General features: G+C 39.7%; 1 protein-coding gene across 2 annotated transcripts; it reads left to right on the plus strand.

Annotated features, from left to right (window-relative positions):
* The first annotated feature begins 1,001 nt into the window (after positions 1-1,001).
* Positions 1,002-14,817, plus strand: pde6a (phosphodiesterase 6A, cGMP-specific, rod, alpha). 2 transcript variants are annotated; one of them, XM_036548769.1, is made up of 22 exons: positions 1,002-1,475; positions 4,052-4,204; positions 4,903-4,992; positions 5,152-5,292; positions 6,533-6,607; positions 6,730-6,794; positions 6,972-7,038; positions 7,296-7,343; positions 7,859-8,008; positions 8,421-8,564; positions 8,760-8,825; positions 8,910-9,056; positions 9,831-9,938; positions 10,442-10,551; positions 10,766-10,853; positions 11,112-11,212; positions 11,492-11,599; positions 11,855-11,918; positions 12,779-12,853; positions 13,246-13,329; positions 13,831-13,999; positions 14,768-14,817. In XM_036548769.1, exons 1-22 carry the CDS (start codon positions 1,002-1,004, stop codon positions 14,815-14,817), a joined length of 2,577 nt encoding a protein of 858 aa, XP_036404662.1. The 2 variants fall into 2 exon arrangements, with proteins under 2 accessions (XP_036404662.1, XP_036404663.1); XM_036548770.1 differs by having other exon boundaries at positions 14,777-14,817.
* Positions 14,818-18,520: the final 3,703 nt, after the last annotated feature.

Consider the following 18,520-nt stretch of genomic DNA (forward strand, 5'->3'; position numbering starts at 1 on the left):
AATATTATTTTACAGTTAACCTGGGGCAAGGGATTTGTATAACACAAAGAAAAAAATCAGCAAGTGTGTTCTGTCAGAGGGTAAACAATCTTATCTTTTTTTTATTTGTACGTAAGATACAGTACAGTAATAACCTAACCAGCTTCCCTGAGAAAAATAAATAAGACACAAGAAGTCTAAATGTTGCAGGGGCACAAATTTCTCACACTAAAAATAAGGACGCATGCTTTTAACAGTGAAACTGGGCTGGCCGTTTTGGCACCCTCCCTAAGATCTCCTAGTTAATACATAAATTGATGAGAGAATAGTTCAAAACATATTTAATAAATTCAATTTACAGCAGAATTTGTTGTTTGTCCCGATGATCATGTTTCCTCTAAGATTATGTGATATTTTATGCTCTGGTGATACATGAGAGCCAGAAAATCCAGTTCTAATGCACAGAGGTGCAGGGTAATTATTTGCATAACTCAGTGAAAATAATCTTACTCTATTATTTTCCTTGCTGAGAAATATTGCATTCCGTTATCCATATTCTTAGAAACTGGTACTATATATTGCTATTAACACAAAACTTCTCTTATTTTGCATTGGCATGAATATCTACACTCAGCACTGACAACATTGTATCCCTTGCCAGAGCATAGTTAAATTTCCCACTGCACAACCGCAACTAGCTCCTGCTTAGGATTTTTAATGAAACAAGTTGACCAGCAGTGTTCAGATTCAATAAGCCCAATACAGTATGTAATTGGATACCAGATTAGGAACCCACATGACCATTTAAAACAATCCTGTTAATCCCTATTCTCTCTCAACTACCTGCAGTCTAGGTGCTGAGGATAATGCAGAGGGGTGACTGTGGTGAGCAATTCAATACAGTTACAGGGCTGTAACAGGGCTTCTTTTGAAATACCGTTACAGTGTTAAACACTGTCATTCATTACCTCTGTATCTAAATCTCATATCTGAGGAATTGTCTGAGTAACTAGTGCCCCAAAATGGCAGCAGTGGACAAAGATGTGGCAGAGAAGTTTTTGGACAGCAACCCTGCCTTTGCCAAGGAATACTTTGACTCAAAATTCCGGCCGAAGCTCATCTCGGACCTCCTGGGGAACAAGAAGTCAGAGGTGGACATCACCAACTTCCACAACCTGTCGTCGGTGGAGGAGAGTGAGATCATGTTCGACCTGGTGCGGGACCTGCAGGAGAACCTGCAGATGGAGAAGGCCATCTTCAACCTCATGCGACACCTCTGCTTCATGATGCGGGCCGACTGCATGAGCCTCTTCATGTACCGCATGCGCAACGGCACCGCCGAGCTCGCCACCCGCCTCTTCAACGTGCACAAGGATGCCATACTGGAGGATTGCCTGGTGGCGCCCGACAGCGAGATCGTCTACCCGCTGGACATGGGCATCGTGGGCCACGTGGCCACCACCAAAAAGACGGTCAATGTGCCCGATGTCACGCAGGTAACGCTCTACCCTGTAAACTGCCACGGTTCAGCGCTTGAAAGGGCTTCCATTACAGAAGGGACACATCTGATTAGTAAGGCTCACTGTTAAAAACAAATACATGCATATGACTGAGGTTTAAGATGATGACGACAAGGAACATAATTAATCTTACTGTTATTGAACTGAATAGTGAATATGTAACAAAAGATTAGAATATTTTTCAGTCAATTACAGATTTATTCAGCAATTCAGCTTTCTGCCTCCAGGAGACAGCATAGTGCCACTGGGTTTGTGTTGAAGCCAGAGAATTTTATCGGATTCAGCAGATGTGTTACGTGAGAGGAGATGCGTGTGAGCATGCTTAGGACTATATCAGGTCATTATTCTCAAACCACAGAGGGCATACCCTAAAAAATGTGTTGCTTTGCCATTGTGTACATGTGTAATATAAAACATGTACAGAGGTAATTTGATAAGCGTGTACAACAGGGATTCATCCACATTGTTGTCTCTGGTGTTTTGATAAAGGGGAAGACATTTCCCACAGGTCATTTAGGATTAGTGATATCACCGTCTTCATCCTCTGGATATACACCATGAAGGTGTCCTCCCGGTAGGGGGATGGGGGGCAGGGCTGGGTTGGGGGGAGGGGGGGGGGGGGGGTCTCAGGAAACTGAGGTGAAGTCTTTTAATAACAAAATGAAGTTTAAAAGATAATTACTCCCACACTACACTATGTGGATTCCTTGAAAACTAACATAGTCTAAAAAGGAACAGGATCTGCTTGGAAATGTAGACTTATCAAACAACATGTTTTCAATATACCTTGTACTACCATCAACTAACTGCTCCAGTGCCATTCACATTTGCCTTTTATGTTCTGAAAAATAGTAATGTGAACACACCCCAAAGCTGTTTACCTGCCAAAACTGCTCAACTTCTCCATCTTTATAACACAGGAGATGGATTGAATAGATTGGTGTTCCATGTCAGTTTCCTACATAAAAGCTGAATCATTGTGATTTTGCATTGCACAAAAAAGCATGGAGAGGATGAAATCAGCATTCCCATAAACTCCAGGAAGCACAGAGTTTGTCCGTTCTATCTACTCTTCCTAAGCACTGGGGAAAGATCATTTCTGACATGGAAATCATTGTCATCTTTATAGTTACTGGAATTACAAACAGATTATTTTTATGGTGCTACTGGTTCTTGGAACATCACAGCATTTGAAGTCAAAGCAGTCGAAGAAAATATTACTGAAGAGTTTGAAATCATTACTCATTCAGCAATTCATAGTGTTATCTCAGAGAAGTTAGTTGTGATGTATTTGGCGAGGCTTGTGATTTCTTGGCAGCGTTTCCAAATGTTGATTGTTTCTTCAATTGCCTAAATGTCAGCCAGCAGCATGGTAGCAACTGTCCTGTCACTCTGTCAAGGAACAGTGCGTCCATACAGAGCCAATGCAGAGGACAAATGACTATACCTAAGAAGTCTGCCAATAAAAGATCTTGTTGGTTTAAATGGGTTTAAGACACAAAAGTTGACAGACTATAGAAAATATTATAATCAAACGTTTAACTTAAACCAATTACCATTGACTTATGATTTCTTTCACTCTACCATCCTTGACTAGAGCCACAAACGAGGCACTCATGAGACAGTAAAAATTCCATTATGAGGCTTTTAGAAACAGCAGGGTTGTACATTGGACCTCTGCCATCCCAGCGTTGGCTACATCAGTGTTAATGTTTCCGAGATAATAGGGGTACATGATTCTGGCAGCTTGTTATATTGGCTGCTAAGATTCTCAGTGAACACTGAATCAGGATGTTCCTGGGTAATGGGAGACTCTGGGTAATAGACTCTGAATCTCCATCTTTTTCAATCCTACATAGTGAGAAGCATGGTGTGTCCAATCTGCATGCCCTGTAGGATTAAACCGAGCCAACCCCACCCCCCCACCCCCCCGTGGCCTGCTGGGACACTGGGTGTTACTGGGCTGTCAGGGGATTACCATCCCATAATCTCAGTTGAATTACAGTGATCCTGGATTATTTCTAAAGGTCACTCCCCAGAGCCATGTTCCACAAGTCAGCAGAATATTGTGACTCCTCTTTACTTCTTACATTTTTTAATTATCACTCAGTAATAAAAACCCACAGAAGAGGAGATGAATCCATAAAGTCTGACCCTATCTAAAAACAATGTATTAGCTTGACTACATTGGAAAATCATTAATATTGTTCAGTTAGTTCCAGACCGAAAAGGTGATATCGGCCTCCAAAGGAAACAGCATAAATTCACGGTACCACATGGATACAAATATGCCAAATAATGCTATAAAATTCATTTATTTTTATTATTTCATTTATTGCTTTATGAATGTGAGTGCAACAAGTCCTCATCATGTAGTTACAAGAGGTAATGATAGAAGAAGATGCACACAAAGATGATAATGGACAGGGGTCTCCATGAACATCTACCAATGTGAAACCAGCTCCTAACATTTTCATAACTCCAAACCTTAATCTATCAGCCTGGAACGTATTGGTTTAGTTGACACCTTTTTGTTCTTGATTCCACCACAGGACAGCCACTTCAGCGATTTTGTGGACAACCTCACTGAGTATCAGACCAAGAATGTCCTGGCTACGCCCATCATGAACGGCAAAGATATGGTCGCTGTTCTCATGGCTGTGAACAAAATTGGGGAGCCACACTTCTCCAAGGCAGATGAGGAGGTACTCCATAACTCACAGATCTGTAACATAATTAACCACCCTCCCCCAACATAACCTCAGACCTCCTCAGAAAAAGGTGTGTCATAAAATAAACAATTCCATATTGTATAAAGATTGCTTACAAAGGATGAACATTGCAAAATTACCACTAAGATCCTTATTTCATCTAATGGCAGTTCACTTTACACTTAATTTCAGGTACAACTTTAAATGCATAATGTTTTTTATGCGTGTATGTGTGTGTGTCTTACATGATACTATGAATAAATCTGAAAAGAAAAAATGCTGTACTAAAAACAAAAAAAAGGTTGCTTAAAAAAACAAACAACAAAAAAAGTTGTTACTTATTTGTTAATGTTAATTACGAAATGTATTCAGCTAAAAATATACTGGGGGGCTTTTTTCCTTAATGTCCAGACCAAGAAATGGAGTAAAATTTGCTTCTGATGGAAAAAAAGATAGAAAGCTAAAAGAAACAAACAAAATTGGCTTAGTATTAGCGATTGCATTTGCTTTAAACATTTCTGAAATAAACACCATTTTACTACCACATGTCTTTGCATCTGTCTGTTTGGATCACTATAACCACTACAGTACAGATAATAATGTTCCATTATAATATGCTGAAAGCAGGCTTGTCCACAACAAAGTGTTGTATGCTGAGCCAGACTGTATGAAATATCTGCCGTTTCTTGCAGACCCTGATGAAGTATATCAATTTTGCCAATCTGGTTCTGAGAGTGTTCCATCTGAATTACCTTCACAACTGTGAGACCAGAAGGGGCCAGGTGAGACAAACGTCAGCGGAGCTAAAACCACCAACTGTGACTTTTACCAGAAAACATATTCACAAACTGTATTGCAAAACAGATATTAATCATTCAGGGAGGAGCTGTTCGTGTAAGTATTCACAAAGCAGTTAATTAATTGAATGGCTATCTCCAAAGGTGCTGCTGTGGTCCGCCAGCAAGGTGTTCGAGGAGCTGACTGACATTGAGCGACAGTTCCACAAGGCCCTCTACACAGTGCGAGCTTTCCTGAACTGTGACCGCTATTCTGTGGGCCTGCTGGACATGACCAAAACAAAGGTTAGGCCACTTTTATGGTCCATCCACGTGCCAAAGCTCAATATCCCCATTCTGGATTCCCAAGGCTAGTGGTGAGCAACCTGGGAGCACAGTGTTGTGTCCAAATGCAATTTCCTTGTCCCGCCTAAGATCTCCCAGTTAATACATGCACTGATGAGGAAATAGTACAAACATATTCAATAAATTCAGTTAACAGCAGGCTGGGTTGTTTGTCCTGACGAGCATGTTTCCTGTGAGATTATGTGATATATTATGCTCTGGTGATACCTGAGAACCAGAAAATCCAGACTTGCTTTCAAAATAATTTACCTCCATAGCAGAAAATCCCTGCACAGAGTTTTCTTACACACAATGGCTTCATATACATCTCAACTGTCCATACATATGGGTGCATTAGGGATAATGTCTCAAGCTGGTATTTTCTATGTGCTACACAAGAAATGCACAGATCTCACTGATTTTGAAGAAAACCAAGTAGACAAGCCTATTACTTTGTAAGTCCAAAAAATATCTTAACTGACTCCACATAAAATTAAAAAGAGAATGGAAAAGGAGTATGTCCCCATTGTAATAACACAGCAGCATCAGATCAGAAAAGCAATGCACAAAATTTCTGTTTTCTTTCACTTCTCATGTTATTAATGAATTAATTTTTGCATGGCCGGTTTTTGTAAAAAAGAAAAAAAAATCACAGACATGATGCAGGTATCACCAATAAACACAGACATTTTAACTTTGCAACCACTGATACAATTCATTTTCTTACATCAATACTGGATACTGTAATTATTTATAGTTACAGGTTTTCTCTGTTCTGAACTGTTTAACTTCACCAAGTTATTAGTGTTATAGGGGTAAAAAAGAGATGCCACTGTTCACACCACTGATAAACACCTCTGAGTTATTATAGACAATTTTGGCAAACACATTATGTGCACCAGTATCTCACACTGTTCAGGTCTTTCACTTCAGTCAGCACTCCACATGTAAGCAGAAAACATGGCCAGCATGCTGGGTACAAATATGAATGTTTCAGCTTCAAAATCATGTTAACCACATCAATTGAAAAAGCAAAAGAGTTTTCAAATTTATCCCTATTATAGCTTCCTTAGCAGTTTTGGTAAAATACTTTGCCAAGTAGGTGTGTGTGTGCATATGTGTGTGTGTGTGTGTGTGTGTGTGTGTGTGTGTGTTTGTGTGATTGTGTTTGTCTTTTTCTAATGCCCCTGTATGTTGGCAGGAATTCTTTGACCTGTGGCCGGTGTTGATGGGTGAGGTCCCTCCATACGATGGACCAAAAACTCCAGATGGAAGGGTAAGTGGACTTAAGACAGTTGTCCTCCACAAGAATAGCATTGTCTGAAGCCTTTCTCTGCAGCACACAGCTCTTTGAAGTCAAAACCAATTTTGACTCGAGTGAAATGAATTTCCTTTCAGGAAGTTATATTCTACAAAGGGATTGATTACATATTACATGGAAAAGAGGACATCAAAGTCATTCCGTGAGTCATGATATGTTCTTCATCATCACTGTTATTATTCATTTTCTTCTGGCATTTAATTACAGTGCAGTGTTATGCTTTTGTAAGCCTCAGTAATTGTTCTCTTCCCTGGGATGATCTTGAGTTGTTTTGTTCATCAGGATTTGCACGTACATGTCCATGTGTTGCCTTTTTCAGGAGCCCCCCAGCTGACCACTGGGCTCTGTGCAGTGGCCTGCCCACATACGTGGCCGAGACTGGACTGGTGAGATTTTCCTGATGAGAGGGTGCCAAAGACAGCTTGACACTAACATCCTGATGAACTGACAGCCACAAGTGCCTATTATGCAGCTTTCATGAGCACAGAGCAAGGAAATTACACATGCTCCCAGACTGAAATGATGGATAATGGCAAATATTGTGGCCAATGCAATTAATTTTGCTGCACTGTAGATTTTCTCTTGTTCTCAGAGTGTGCACGATCACTAACTGCTTCTTTTCTTCCTTTTTTCTGAACCACAGATCTGTAACATAATGAATGCAGGAGATGATGATTTCTTTAACTTCCAAGTAAGAACATCCCACTCAAGAACATTCCATTATATTTCACACCACTGCTTAAGCTCTGTGGCCTGGTCAATGATTGCCATTGCTATTGTTCACCCAGTGAGAAATGATAAGAATTTAAGGAATATGACTATAAAGACCAAAAATTTAACAATTCTCTCACCAAGAAATCCATTCTGAATTATTTAAACTGTTATAAAGTTCAATAACCCAAACAAGCTTTAGTAAACTTAATGAAAAAATAGTAATAGAAATGTACATTTTTAGACCTATCCTGGTTATTATTGAAAATAGTAATAGAAATGTACATTTTTAGACCTATCCAGGTTAATATTGTGTGTTGTAGTGCTGAGCCATAACAATATACAATAGACAATTTGACTGTAAAAAAAAAAACCCACACACAAAAGTGAGATGGAAAGCTCCTTGAAGAATGAAAGTGGGTGTGAAGGGGATAGTGGTCTATTACTGAGGAAGTTCATATGATCACGTCACTGAATGAGTGTTCTCCCTCTCAGAAAGGACCGCTGGATGATTCTGGCTGGACAATAAAGAACGTGCTCTCTATGCCCATTGTCAACAAGAAAGAAGAGATTGTTGGCGTGGCAACCTTCTATAACAGGAAAGACGGGAAGCCGTTTGATGAGATGGATGAGACACTCATGGAGGTACCTCACGGACTGGTGCTTCACATCATTGATATCAAAAGAATGAAATCACATCTCCAAAAATATAAAACATAAACATAATATTTTTTATTTATATGATTTATAGGTTATGATATGATGCCCAGAAGGAGAAGGAGTAGTTTTCATTTTATACATCATTCATGTATAAGGCAGAAACTGTACAGAATCAGGTCAGGAAAAGCACAGCACTTTGCCTAGAAAGCATAAACCAAAGACTCTAAACTCAAATTCTCTTGCCTAGGTGTGTAAACACTCCTTAGCTGTCCTGGGTACAGTGTTTCCCAACCTCTCACTCAGATTATTAAAGCATATTTCTGTGAGCTCCTCCCCTGTCTGTGGACCCAAACCTCCCAAGATGACGCTTTGAATATTCATATTCTTTTTGTTGTAGTCTCTTACGCAGTTTCTTGGCTGGTCAGTTCTAAACACAGACACCTATGACAAAATGAACAAGCTGGAGAATCGCAAGGACATCTTCCAGGACATGGTCCTCTACCATGTCAAATGCAGGAAGGATGAGATTCAGAACGTCTTGGTAGGTCAAGTCTAAGTTAGTGGATATACAGGGCATCATAATGCCTTGTGTACCCTAAATTTAAGTCTGACTGGATTGTGTGATTTTTCAGAAAAAAAAAAAAAGAATTAAAATACATTCATCCTCCCAATGGTGTTAAGGTCTGTGGAATTATGACAAAACAAATAAAAGCAAACTGATTATGTGTCCCTTTAGAATACCCGAGAAAAGTATGGGAAGGAACCAAATGAGTGCGAAGAGGATGAGCTCGAGAAAATCCTGGTAGGGATTATCTACACTTCCAATTAGTCCAAACTGTTTGCCTTTCTCACAGACTAGTTTAAATTTGTTTCCATTCTCCCCCAGTCAGCTGAACTCCCAAGTAAAGAAAAGAGTGAGATCTACGAGTTCCACTTCTATGACTATTACCACACGGAGCTGGAGCTGGTCAAGTGTGGAATCAAGATGTACTATGAGCTGGGTGTGGTGGACAAGTTCCACATCCCCCGAGAGGTGAGGCTAACATGTCAGGAAGGGTTCCATTACCTCTTGTAGGTCTGAAAGATTAACCATGTATCCATTGTGCAAAGTACACAATCTACAGTGTTCAGCCTTATGAATCCTGACGACCATTATTAGCGTTCCCTTCGAGAGCCAAAAAAAAAAAAACATCAACTTCAGTGCCTGTACAAGTTCCTATAGTGTAAAAAAATAATTACTATCACAGATTTTGAAATTATACTAGTCTACTACCTGACAGTGTAGGAGGCTGACAGTATATTGTGCCTACATACTATAGGTTCCCCCCTACTGTGTGGAAACAAAACAGGGACAACATACTACTGAGAAGAGAAGTAGCTAAACAATATTCATGTTTGGTCCCTACACAGCTATTTAAATATTACCTGTTGGAATAAAGTCACAAATTCACAAGTTTGTCATTGTGCACTGACATCCTTAGCATTAATCAGCCAGCACAGACCCAGCCTAGCAGCTACAGAACACCCGGTTGACACATGTGAAGAGTCTAGAAAGCCTTGTGCTTCTCCAATAGGCCTACATAAATTTTCAAAAGAGTGAAATTTAAACCCTTAATGTCTTCTAAGAGAAAAATATGTTTTCTACTCTATTATACTGTAGAGCCCTGTGAAAGTTCTGTTTACCTTTCCTCTAGGATAACATATTTGGCTACAATAATATTTGCCAATCATACCTTAGCAGATGAGATATCTGAATCGCATGAGGCTAATTTCTGTGTGGTTCTTGATTTCTGTGTATTTCCTCCAGACCCTGGTGAGATTCGTATACTCGGTCAGCAAGGGCTACAGGAAGATCACCTACCACAACTGGAGGCATGGTTTCAACGTGGGGCAGACAATGTTCACGCTGCTCATGGTGAGTGACAGCTTTTGTCTCACTTCTCATATTCTCCAGATGCTTCTGTAATGTTGACAGAACACAGAAGTTTGTGACACCCACCTTTGCCATTTAGTTTAGACAGATTTTAGAAAGACTTTAAAAGCAATACTGGTTGCCCCCTCACAACAAATAATCATAAGGAATCTGTGAGGGACTGTGGTTCTGTCCAGAATATGAGCCATACATTTGCTTGACCTGCAGCACAGAAAGCAAAAGCACCCCCACCTTATCAGCTGTCATGACAGGAACACTGCCTTTCTTTCTATTCCAGTGTTATTTCCTCATCTGCTAATAATTCACAGAGGATGTAACAGGCTATGCTCATTATGAGCATCCTTCTTCAGTGATCCCATGCCTCATTTAGCATAACAAGCTCTCCAGAGGAGACAGAGGGGTGGAGTTCATGTTGCTGTGGAGCCTCATGTGTGCCTCAGCGTAGCTCTGTGTGGACCTCCTCCAGTCCTGCCTCTTCTCATTAGACAGGTGACCTGAAGCGTTACTACACTGACCTGGAGGCCATGGCCATGGTTACAGCCGGCCTCTGCCACGACATTGATCACAGAGGGACTAACAACCTCTACCAGATGAAGTAAGAAGATATATCTTATCAGTTACTCAGTGACATATTACCATGTCTTGGTACTAGCTATATAAATATAATTTTTAAGTAGATCTTACACAATACAGTATTTCAGAATCTGAAGCATTGTGGGGGTTTTGTGTTTCAGTGAGCATCCAATTCCACCTTTTCAGTATTTCACAGATTCAATCTAGTCTCTGTCTCCTGCTTAATATTACTTCAGGTCTGGAAACCCTCTGGCAAAACTCCACGGCTCCTCCATCTTAGAGAGACACCACCTGGAATTCGGGAAAACATTGCTCAGAGATGATGTAAGTTCCATTCCATGAGTGTTCCAGGGAGACACAGAGCAAAATAATTGACAATATACAGAAAACCCTGGTCTAGTCACTAACTCACCATCTTTCAACTTAAAGACATATGAAACTATAATAGCCTTGTGTAGTAATTCCTACATTCCTGAGGATATGCTCTGCTTCTCTGCTGATATAATGTTGTGGAAACACAGTATCTGCTATTTGTGCATACACGATGAAATTTTAATCTGGGTATCTGTATGTTCATTTCAGGACTTAAATATTTACCAGAATCTGAACAGACGACAACATGAACTTGTCATCCATTTAATGGACATCGCCATCATTGCAACTGATCTGGCTTTGTATTTCAAGTAAGCCTTAAATATACCACCGGATAGACAGATACAAACCAAAACAAAATGAATCGACTAGTCATTAAGCAGCCACTGGGAGTAGAATAAAGTTGTCATGTATAGTTTTCTTTGCCATTGACATAATACATTTGCAGGACTGTGATATGAGGTTCTGACCATATCTAAAAAAAACGCACTCATGGGACATGGAGCCAGACCTCTCCCTTTGTCTCAGCATGGGTAGTGCAGGATATGCAAATGACAGGTGATCAGTATTTCCTACTTGTTAACCTACAGGAAAAGAGCCATGTTCCAGAAGATTGTGGACATGTCCAAGACCTATAGTGACTGGAACGAATGGACCAAGTACATGATGCTGGAGACCACCCGGAAGGAGATCGTCATGTGGGTACACACCTCCACTGGAGCATCATGGCTCTCTTGTGACACATCTCATTTCACAACACTTATGCAACTCTGCAAAAGTATGCCATGTCCAAACAGCTTTGTTTAGAAGGCAGTAATTTCTAATTCCAGATAAGTTCCACTCTGAGCTGGGCAAGGGACTTGGCACAAACAGCAGTAGAAATGTCCTTAAGGTATGGTATTATGATCACTTCAAAGCCTGTAAATATTTTTTGTATGGTGTCCTTCTTACAGGGCTATGATGATGACTGCTTGTGACTTGTCTGCCATTGCCAAACCCTGGGAGATCCAGAGCAAGGTAACTACGATGCTGGAAATACAAAGTTCTGTGTGTTCTTTGGTGTCTCTATACAGTACTAAGCAAACGTGGATCCATGAGGCCACAGATTTAATGGTCCTAATAGAGAACAGCATAAACAGTAGGGGGAATGAGCTAACAGTTTGGTTGCACAATGGTGAATAATTACAGCACAAGCCATTTGGCAGATTAGAGCAATAGAATAGCATTTTGACAAGAACCCACATGCAAACAGAGTCAAAACACAAGAGATTTGGTATCCTTTATGCTGAGGATACTGAGATGCATAAAAGAACAAGGAAGATTTCTCAACAAAATCTGACTGGTGATTAACATTAAAATAAATAAAGAATTTAAAAACATATTGATGAATATTATATCAATAGACTGTTTTGTATGTGTGATGTTTTTGGAAATTCCATACAAAAAAAAGAAAAAAACATAAAAGCTAATCTTATCAGGTTCACCTTTTCCCTAAATCTATACATATGGCATCTGGTTTTGCAGCTCTTAACATTAAGACTGGTGAACACTGACACAAAAACATTCAAAGCCTGCCATTCATAGCAAAGCCTGTCTCCTATGTATACTGTTTATTTAGTAAGACACAAATGAGATACTTATTAGGAAGTGAAGCTAGTTAGTAGGCTCGATGCAGTTAAATTGAGTGCTGATTTTTACTTTGTCTGCTGAGAGATCTTTATTTGTGAATAAATTATATCTGTTAATGTTGTGAGATAATTAGGCATCTATGCAAACAGCTAACAGGACAACTGTACATAATAACGCTGTGAATATTATGAATGTGTGTATATTCATGTGTAAGCACCATCAATGAATGTACCACTGTGCTCCTGTAGGTGGCGCTGTCAGTAGCAGCAGAGTTCTGGGAGCAGGGTGACCTGGAGAGGACTGTGCTGGAGCAGCAACCTATTGTAAGAAAGACAGCAGAGGGGGGGGAGGGAGAGATTCGGGGGGGGGGGGGGGGGTTCCTGTGAGGCATTTTGATAGAACCTATTACCTATTATGTAGTGCACTGAGTCAGAAAGAGCGGTCAGGCTGGCCCAATGAGCCCAAACATACCCCCAGCTCCAAAGCTATTGTGTGTCTGCAAAGCACTTTATGACATACCCACTGCAAGCTACTGCATCTGTGATTTCAGACGCATTAATGTCAGACTACTGACTTTCAAACCAGTGTGTATTACATGTTCCCGTTAGAATAATGCTTTAGTCCCGCCACGCTGCTCTGGCCGCTGGCATCAGTGTTGCAGCTTTGTCCATTTCTAGGACACGTCACTAATGGCAGCATCCGATTTGTCCCCCAGCCCATGATGGACCGGAACAAGGCAGCTGAACTGCCCAAGCTGCAGTGTGGTTTTATTGATTTTGTCTGCGCATTTGTGTACAAGGTAAGCTCCTGTGTCATTCAGTAAGAGATCAAGTGTGATTTTAAATGAAAAGTGCTTGTCATAGATGCATTAAATTACATTATTGACATTTGGCAGATGCTCTTATCCAAAGCGACTTACGCAGGTTACAATTTTTTCATGTTACCTTTTTACACTGCCGGATATTTACTGAGGCAATTCTAGGTTAAGTACATTACCCAAGGGTACACCAACGGTGCCCCAGCAGGGAATCAAACTGGCAACCTTTCAGTTACAAGTCCTGTTCCTTACTACTATGCTACACTGTCACCCTGGATACATTTTATGTCTGTGCATAGACAGGAATCTGTCTGCCTGCTTTGCCCGCCTAAATATTTCCCCTCATTATAAACGACAGATAAGACCCTACAAACAAACAAGCACTGTAGTGGTCACAGTAGGATGTATGTAAATTTGAGCAGTCAGTGGCGCGTAGGAGGGTGCACCTCTCACTCCACCCTCCTCAATTCCTTCCCCTTCCAGGAGTTCTCGCGGTTCCATGTGGAGATCACACCCATGCTGGATCGCCTGTTGAACAACAGGAAAGAGTGGAACGCCCTGAAGGAGGAGTACGAGGCCAAGCTGGCACAAATGGAGGAAGCCAAGAAGCAGCAGGAGGAGAAAGCTGCGACAACCGCCGCGGCCAAACCGGGTATGAAATATAGACAGCTCGAAACAGCTGCAAATCATGGTCAATGAAACCTCACAGTGGACCACAGACAGGAAAAGGCTGTCCCTCTGAGGTGTCTTTATGAGCTCTGAATTAAAGCAATTCAGCTCAACCGCGTCCTGTTCGTAATAGAAGGTGCTGGTACAGAACGCTCTGACTATAATTGCCAGCGATGAGAATTTCTTTTAAAAACCTAGGGGAAATATGGAACATAGGGCGTAGAAGGTGAAGCTGAATCAGAATAATGGCACAGTTTGAATAGATAAAATCAGTATTAAAATGGACTGTGAGGAGCTCCTGGGTGGCTGAATTGGCAAACCTCTCTTCTTGTACAGGCTACTCCCAGCTATGTCATCAGCCAACAATGACCAGTGTGCAACATACTGGTTTTTTTAAGCTATGGCTAGGGGAGGGTATGTCATCTCACTGCTTGCAGGTACCCTGTGAGTTATCAGGTGCCTGTGAGTTGCTCGAACAATACCAATATGATGTAGTAAGGCCTACCCTCCACATCACATTTTTCTAATATTTCCAAATTCAGCATATATATATATATATATATATATATATATATATATATATGCAATACACAGAACAACAATATTGCTGTACATTATTGTTGCTTTATATACAGCAATATGTGGAGCAAGTAACCTGAGAGTGTTCCATTGATTGTCAGGAATCAGAAATGTGACACATCACTTTGGTCATGTATTCCAACTCATATTTCTCATTTTCTGTGTCGTACAGCTGCTGCAGCCCCGAGCCAGGCTCAGTCCAAGACCTGTGTAATCAATTAGATGGAAGGAGGAACTGTACAGAGAGCTTCATTCGTCTGCCTAAGAAAGAAAAGCACACTTATGTCACTACCTGCTGATCCCCAGACATTTTATTAGCCCTCTCACTCGCCCTGCCCTCCCAATCTCTCAAGCCAAGGTTACATCAGCAATGAATTTGCTTTGATTTGCTACAAAGCAGATGGTGCACAAGGAAAAATGACATATACAATGGGCATAATTTGAAGTACCAGCAGAATGATTGTAAGATTTGCAGGGTTCCTTGATGTCCAATATGTTCAAGGGCAGGTGTTATGACTATACACAAATCCTGTAAACTTGTAATTGAAACTATTTCATGTTTTGTTGTAGCCTGTAAATTCCCAAATCATCCTTCTGCTTATATGCCCAGTTCTATTCCATAAAACAAATAATGTCAAATTTTACATGACAGGGAAGTAATATCAATGGGGTTTTTCACCTTTTGGTTATCATTTAGCATAATATTCATAATAATTCTCAAAAATATTGAGTGACAATTGAGTGACAACAAAAAAACGTATGACCCTTTTCACTTGTTATACAGAAGTACTTACTACCCACATTAACTTCCTAAAATAGTAGATACACCATATATCTACTATCCAAATTACACATCGTTTCACTCTTAGTTGGTGTATCATATGATATAAAATGCTTTACATCCATTGCCACAGTAGAACAGATGTCATAAGCTTCAAAGATGTACTGTGCATGACTTCATGTATGTAAACTGTCCCACAGGGGCAATACGTAACAGTCTGACAGAATAGAAACGGCTGGCCTTCGGGCGGTAGCTAACTAAGCGTAGAGAACTGGGACTGAACGGCGGGGCTGTGTCGCAATACATACGCATTTTGAGGCGTCAGCATCATGGCGTCACGAGTAGCGCTTCACTTCCCGGCGGCGAGAGCTGCAGTGAGTGTTTCGTATAGGACAGCGTGTTCTCATGCCGGGGGGTTATACAAGTGAATTTTAAGATTAAAAGCCCGGCGCGTCTGCAGAGACTTCGGGAGCTTTCCGGTTCCGAGCGCTCCCTCTGACAGCTGAATCACAAACCACTGGAGCATAAAATTGCCGGTGGCTCTCTAAAGAGACACCATTAACCAGAGTGAACCGTAATCAGCGTGTCTGCTAGCCACCTAGCTGGGGAAAACGCTGAGTTCGATAAAGCGAGCAGCTTACTCTGGTTTGATTTAAGAGCTCGAGTCCTACATCAGCTGACATCCGTTAATACGACCACATGTACATTGTGTCTGCTTGCATACTGTCTTTTACTATGCTATTGTAGTAAATCAATGTTAGCGCGTTTGTAAGAGCGACACGATGTAGCCCAACGCGTTACGAAGGAAGTCTATACATATCCGCAAGGATTTTTTTTCCGTTTAACTAGCCAACAGCATTTGCTGTGTGTTTATGTCATGGTAGGATTACTGAATTTTAGTCCGGTGTAATCCACCTCACATTGTATCACAGTAACTTGGAGAACTACATATTAAATGTGCGTATCTTCCATGTAATGAAATATAGATGTCCATGTAATTAAATACTGACTACCTACGGTGCCGGTCAAAAGTTTGGACAGACTTACACATAGAAGGAGCTTTTCTTTATTATTATTATTATTATTATTATTATTTTACTATTTTCCACATTTTAGAATAATATTAAACTATGAAATAGCGGAAAAGGAACTGTGCAGTTAAAAATAATCAAATCAAAACTATCTTATGATTTAGATTCTTCAAGGTAGCCAAAACATATTCTTTTAAATTAAACAATTTTGGAAAGAAATTCATACATATGCATCAACTTCACTATTTATAATTGTCTAAGACAAATTTCAAGCATTTATGCATAAGTCTTTAGATCAGAATGTCTTGAATGCATGTTTCTTATCTTAATCAGGTGTGTCCAAACTTTTGACTGGTACTGTATCTCAGGGGCATAAAGCAGCTTGCATGCATCATTTGTTTAAGAAGTATGTTTATGTGTCTTGGGAAATAAAGAGAAATGTATGGATACTAGCTGGTTCAACAAAGATAACTTATTTCTGTGGTTCCAGTGACCGTGTTGTCTTGAGCTACCAAGTCAACCTATTCCCCTCTTTTCTCAGGAGATGTTGAACACTTGTACATTGCGTCTACAAGGTATTTCTAAGAAAGAAGTTCATGTGTGCACTTGCAAGTTGCAACGATTTTCAGATAAAGCCTATTATACTGCAGTTTTCAAACATCAGTGACAGCACAACAGAACAATGACAGTGAAAACAATGACTTTTCTTGAGCACAAGCATAAATTCCACCATCTGTGATGGACTATGATCACAAATCAGCCCAAGAAAGTATTGTTCATTAGGATTTTTATTTTTTGGAGGCAAATCAATGAATATATGTACTTTTTACAGTATATGAGGAACATTTCTACAGTTTAATAATGTAAACAATCTCTCAAGAGAAATGTATTCAGTTTAAAAGGAAGCCATAGTTTTCTTTTTTAAAACTATTTACATGAATTAAAATATAATTTATAACATCAGATAATTTCAGCTATTTTGGTAAAATTATCTATGAAACTAGATTTTAACAATTCAAAAATACTGAAATGCATTTTGTCTCCACAATCTCAAGACATATGAAATCACACGATACAGAGAAGAAACACCATTAAAAGACACCCAAGCTAAGTGGCATATAAATAAAAAAAATAAAACCAAAATAAAACCAACTTATGTAAAAAATATAAAATTTTTACTAACTAAATACAGTATACCAAAACAAAGTTAAAAAAGGAAAATCAGGTCGTGAATTTGATAGTCATTAGATGCAAATAGACAAAAAACCATAAAAGTGGAAAAACAAACAAACAATACATGCCCTTCATTGTAGATTTTGTTCAAACAGACATGGTCTTGAAGACCATGGCAGTCTCTAGCAATATGGGGGTTCAATGATATCACACGAACAGACAAAATGCTTGTATTGCATTACCAGAAAATGCACCCCCTTGGATGAGACAAGTTCTACTACACTGTTCAGTGTAGCGTAGATATTCTGAAGAAATTCACATTTGTAAAACAGTAATTAGCAGTGAACAGGAGAAAACTACCATTCCAATATCTTAACAACTTTCGCACATCCACAGGGAATCTGTTCCGACATTGTGTGTTTCAGGAGGCATGATTCTTCCATTTTTTATAATTACAACAACAATGAAATATGAGGGCCAATCAGTAGAATTACAATGATCACAGACATTGGATGTGGCACGTGGTTTTGGTGCCAACATCAAAGGATGTTTTTGGTCGACTTGTCTCAAGCTTGTTTCTTGCAATTTCTGAAGTGAAATGTGGAGAGATGTTTCGCATTTGAGGAGGGTTCCCTTTGGAAGTATTTAGATTTGGATTCTTTTTTTGACCTACACACTGTAGATCGATGATAGTTGTTAGAATGAATTGAAGTGCTCTAAAACACTGGAGAAAATGGTCAACATCAACATTTTCTATAAGAAATTATATATTCATCTATATCTATCTACACACACACAAATATATATATTTATATATATATATGTATATACTGTTTATAATATGGCTGTATTGAAAAAGTAATTACTTCAGTAATTAATAAAACATACAGATTTAAAGATTAAACTTTATTAATAAAAGCCAGTGATAGCTTTGTTTTTT

The sequence above is a fragment of the Megalops cyprinoides genome, chromosome 16 (genome assembly GCF_013368585.1).
Source record: "Megalops cyprinoides isolate fMegCyp1 chromosome 16, fMegCyp1.pri, whole genome shotgun sequence".
Classification (NCBI taxonomy): Eukaryota; Metazoa; Chordata; class Actinopteri; order Elopiformes; family Megalopidae; genus Megalops; species Megalops cyprinoides.

Excerpts from the sequence above, each read along its gene's own strand:
- pde6a (XM_036548769.1), top strand. The coding sequence starts at position 1,002 with ATGGCAGCAGTGGACAAAGATGTGGCAGAGAAGTTTTTGGACAGCAAC. Across the intron at positions 6,608-6,729 it reads CAAAAACTCCAGATGGAAGG|GAAGTTATATTCTACAAAGG; the intron begins GTAAGTGGACTT and ends ATTTCCTTTCAG. Across the intron at positions 7,039-7,295 it reads ACGTGGCCGAGACTGGACTG|ATCTGTAACATAATGAATGC; the intron begins GTGAGATTTTCC and ends TCTGAACCACAG.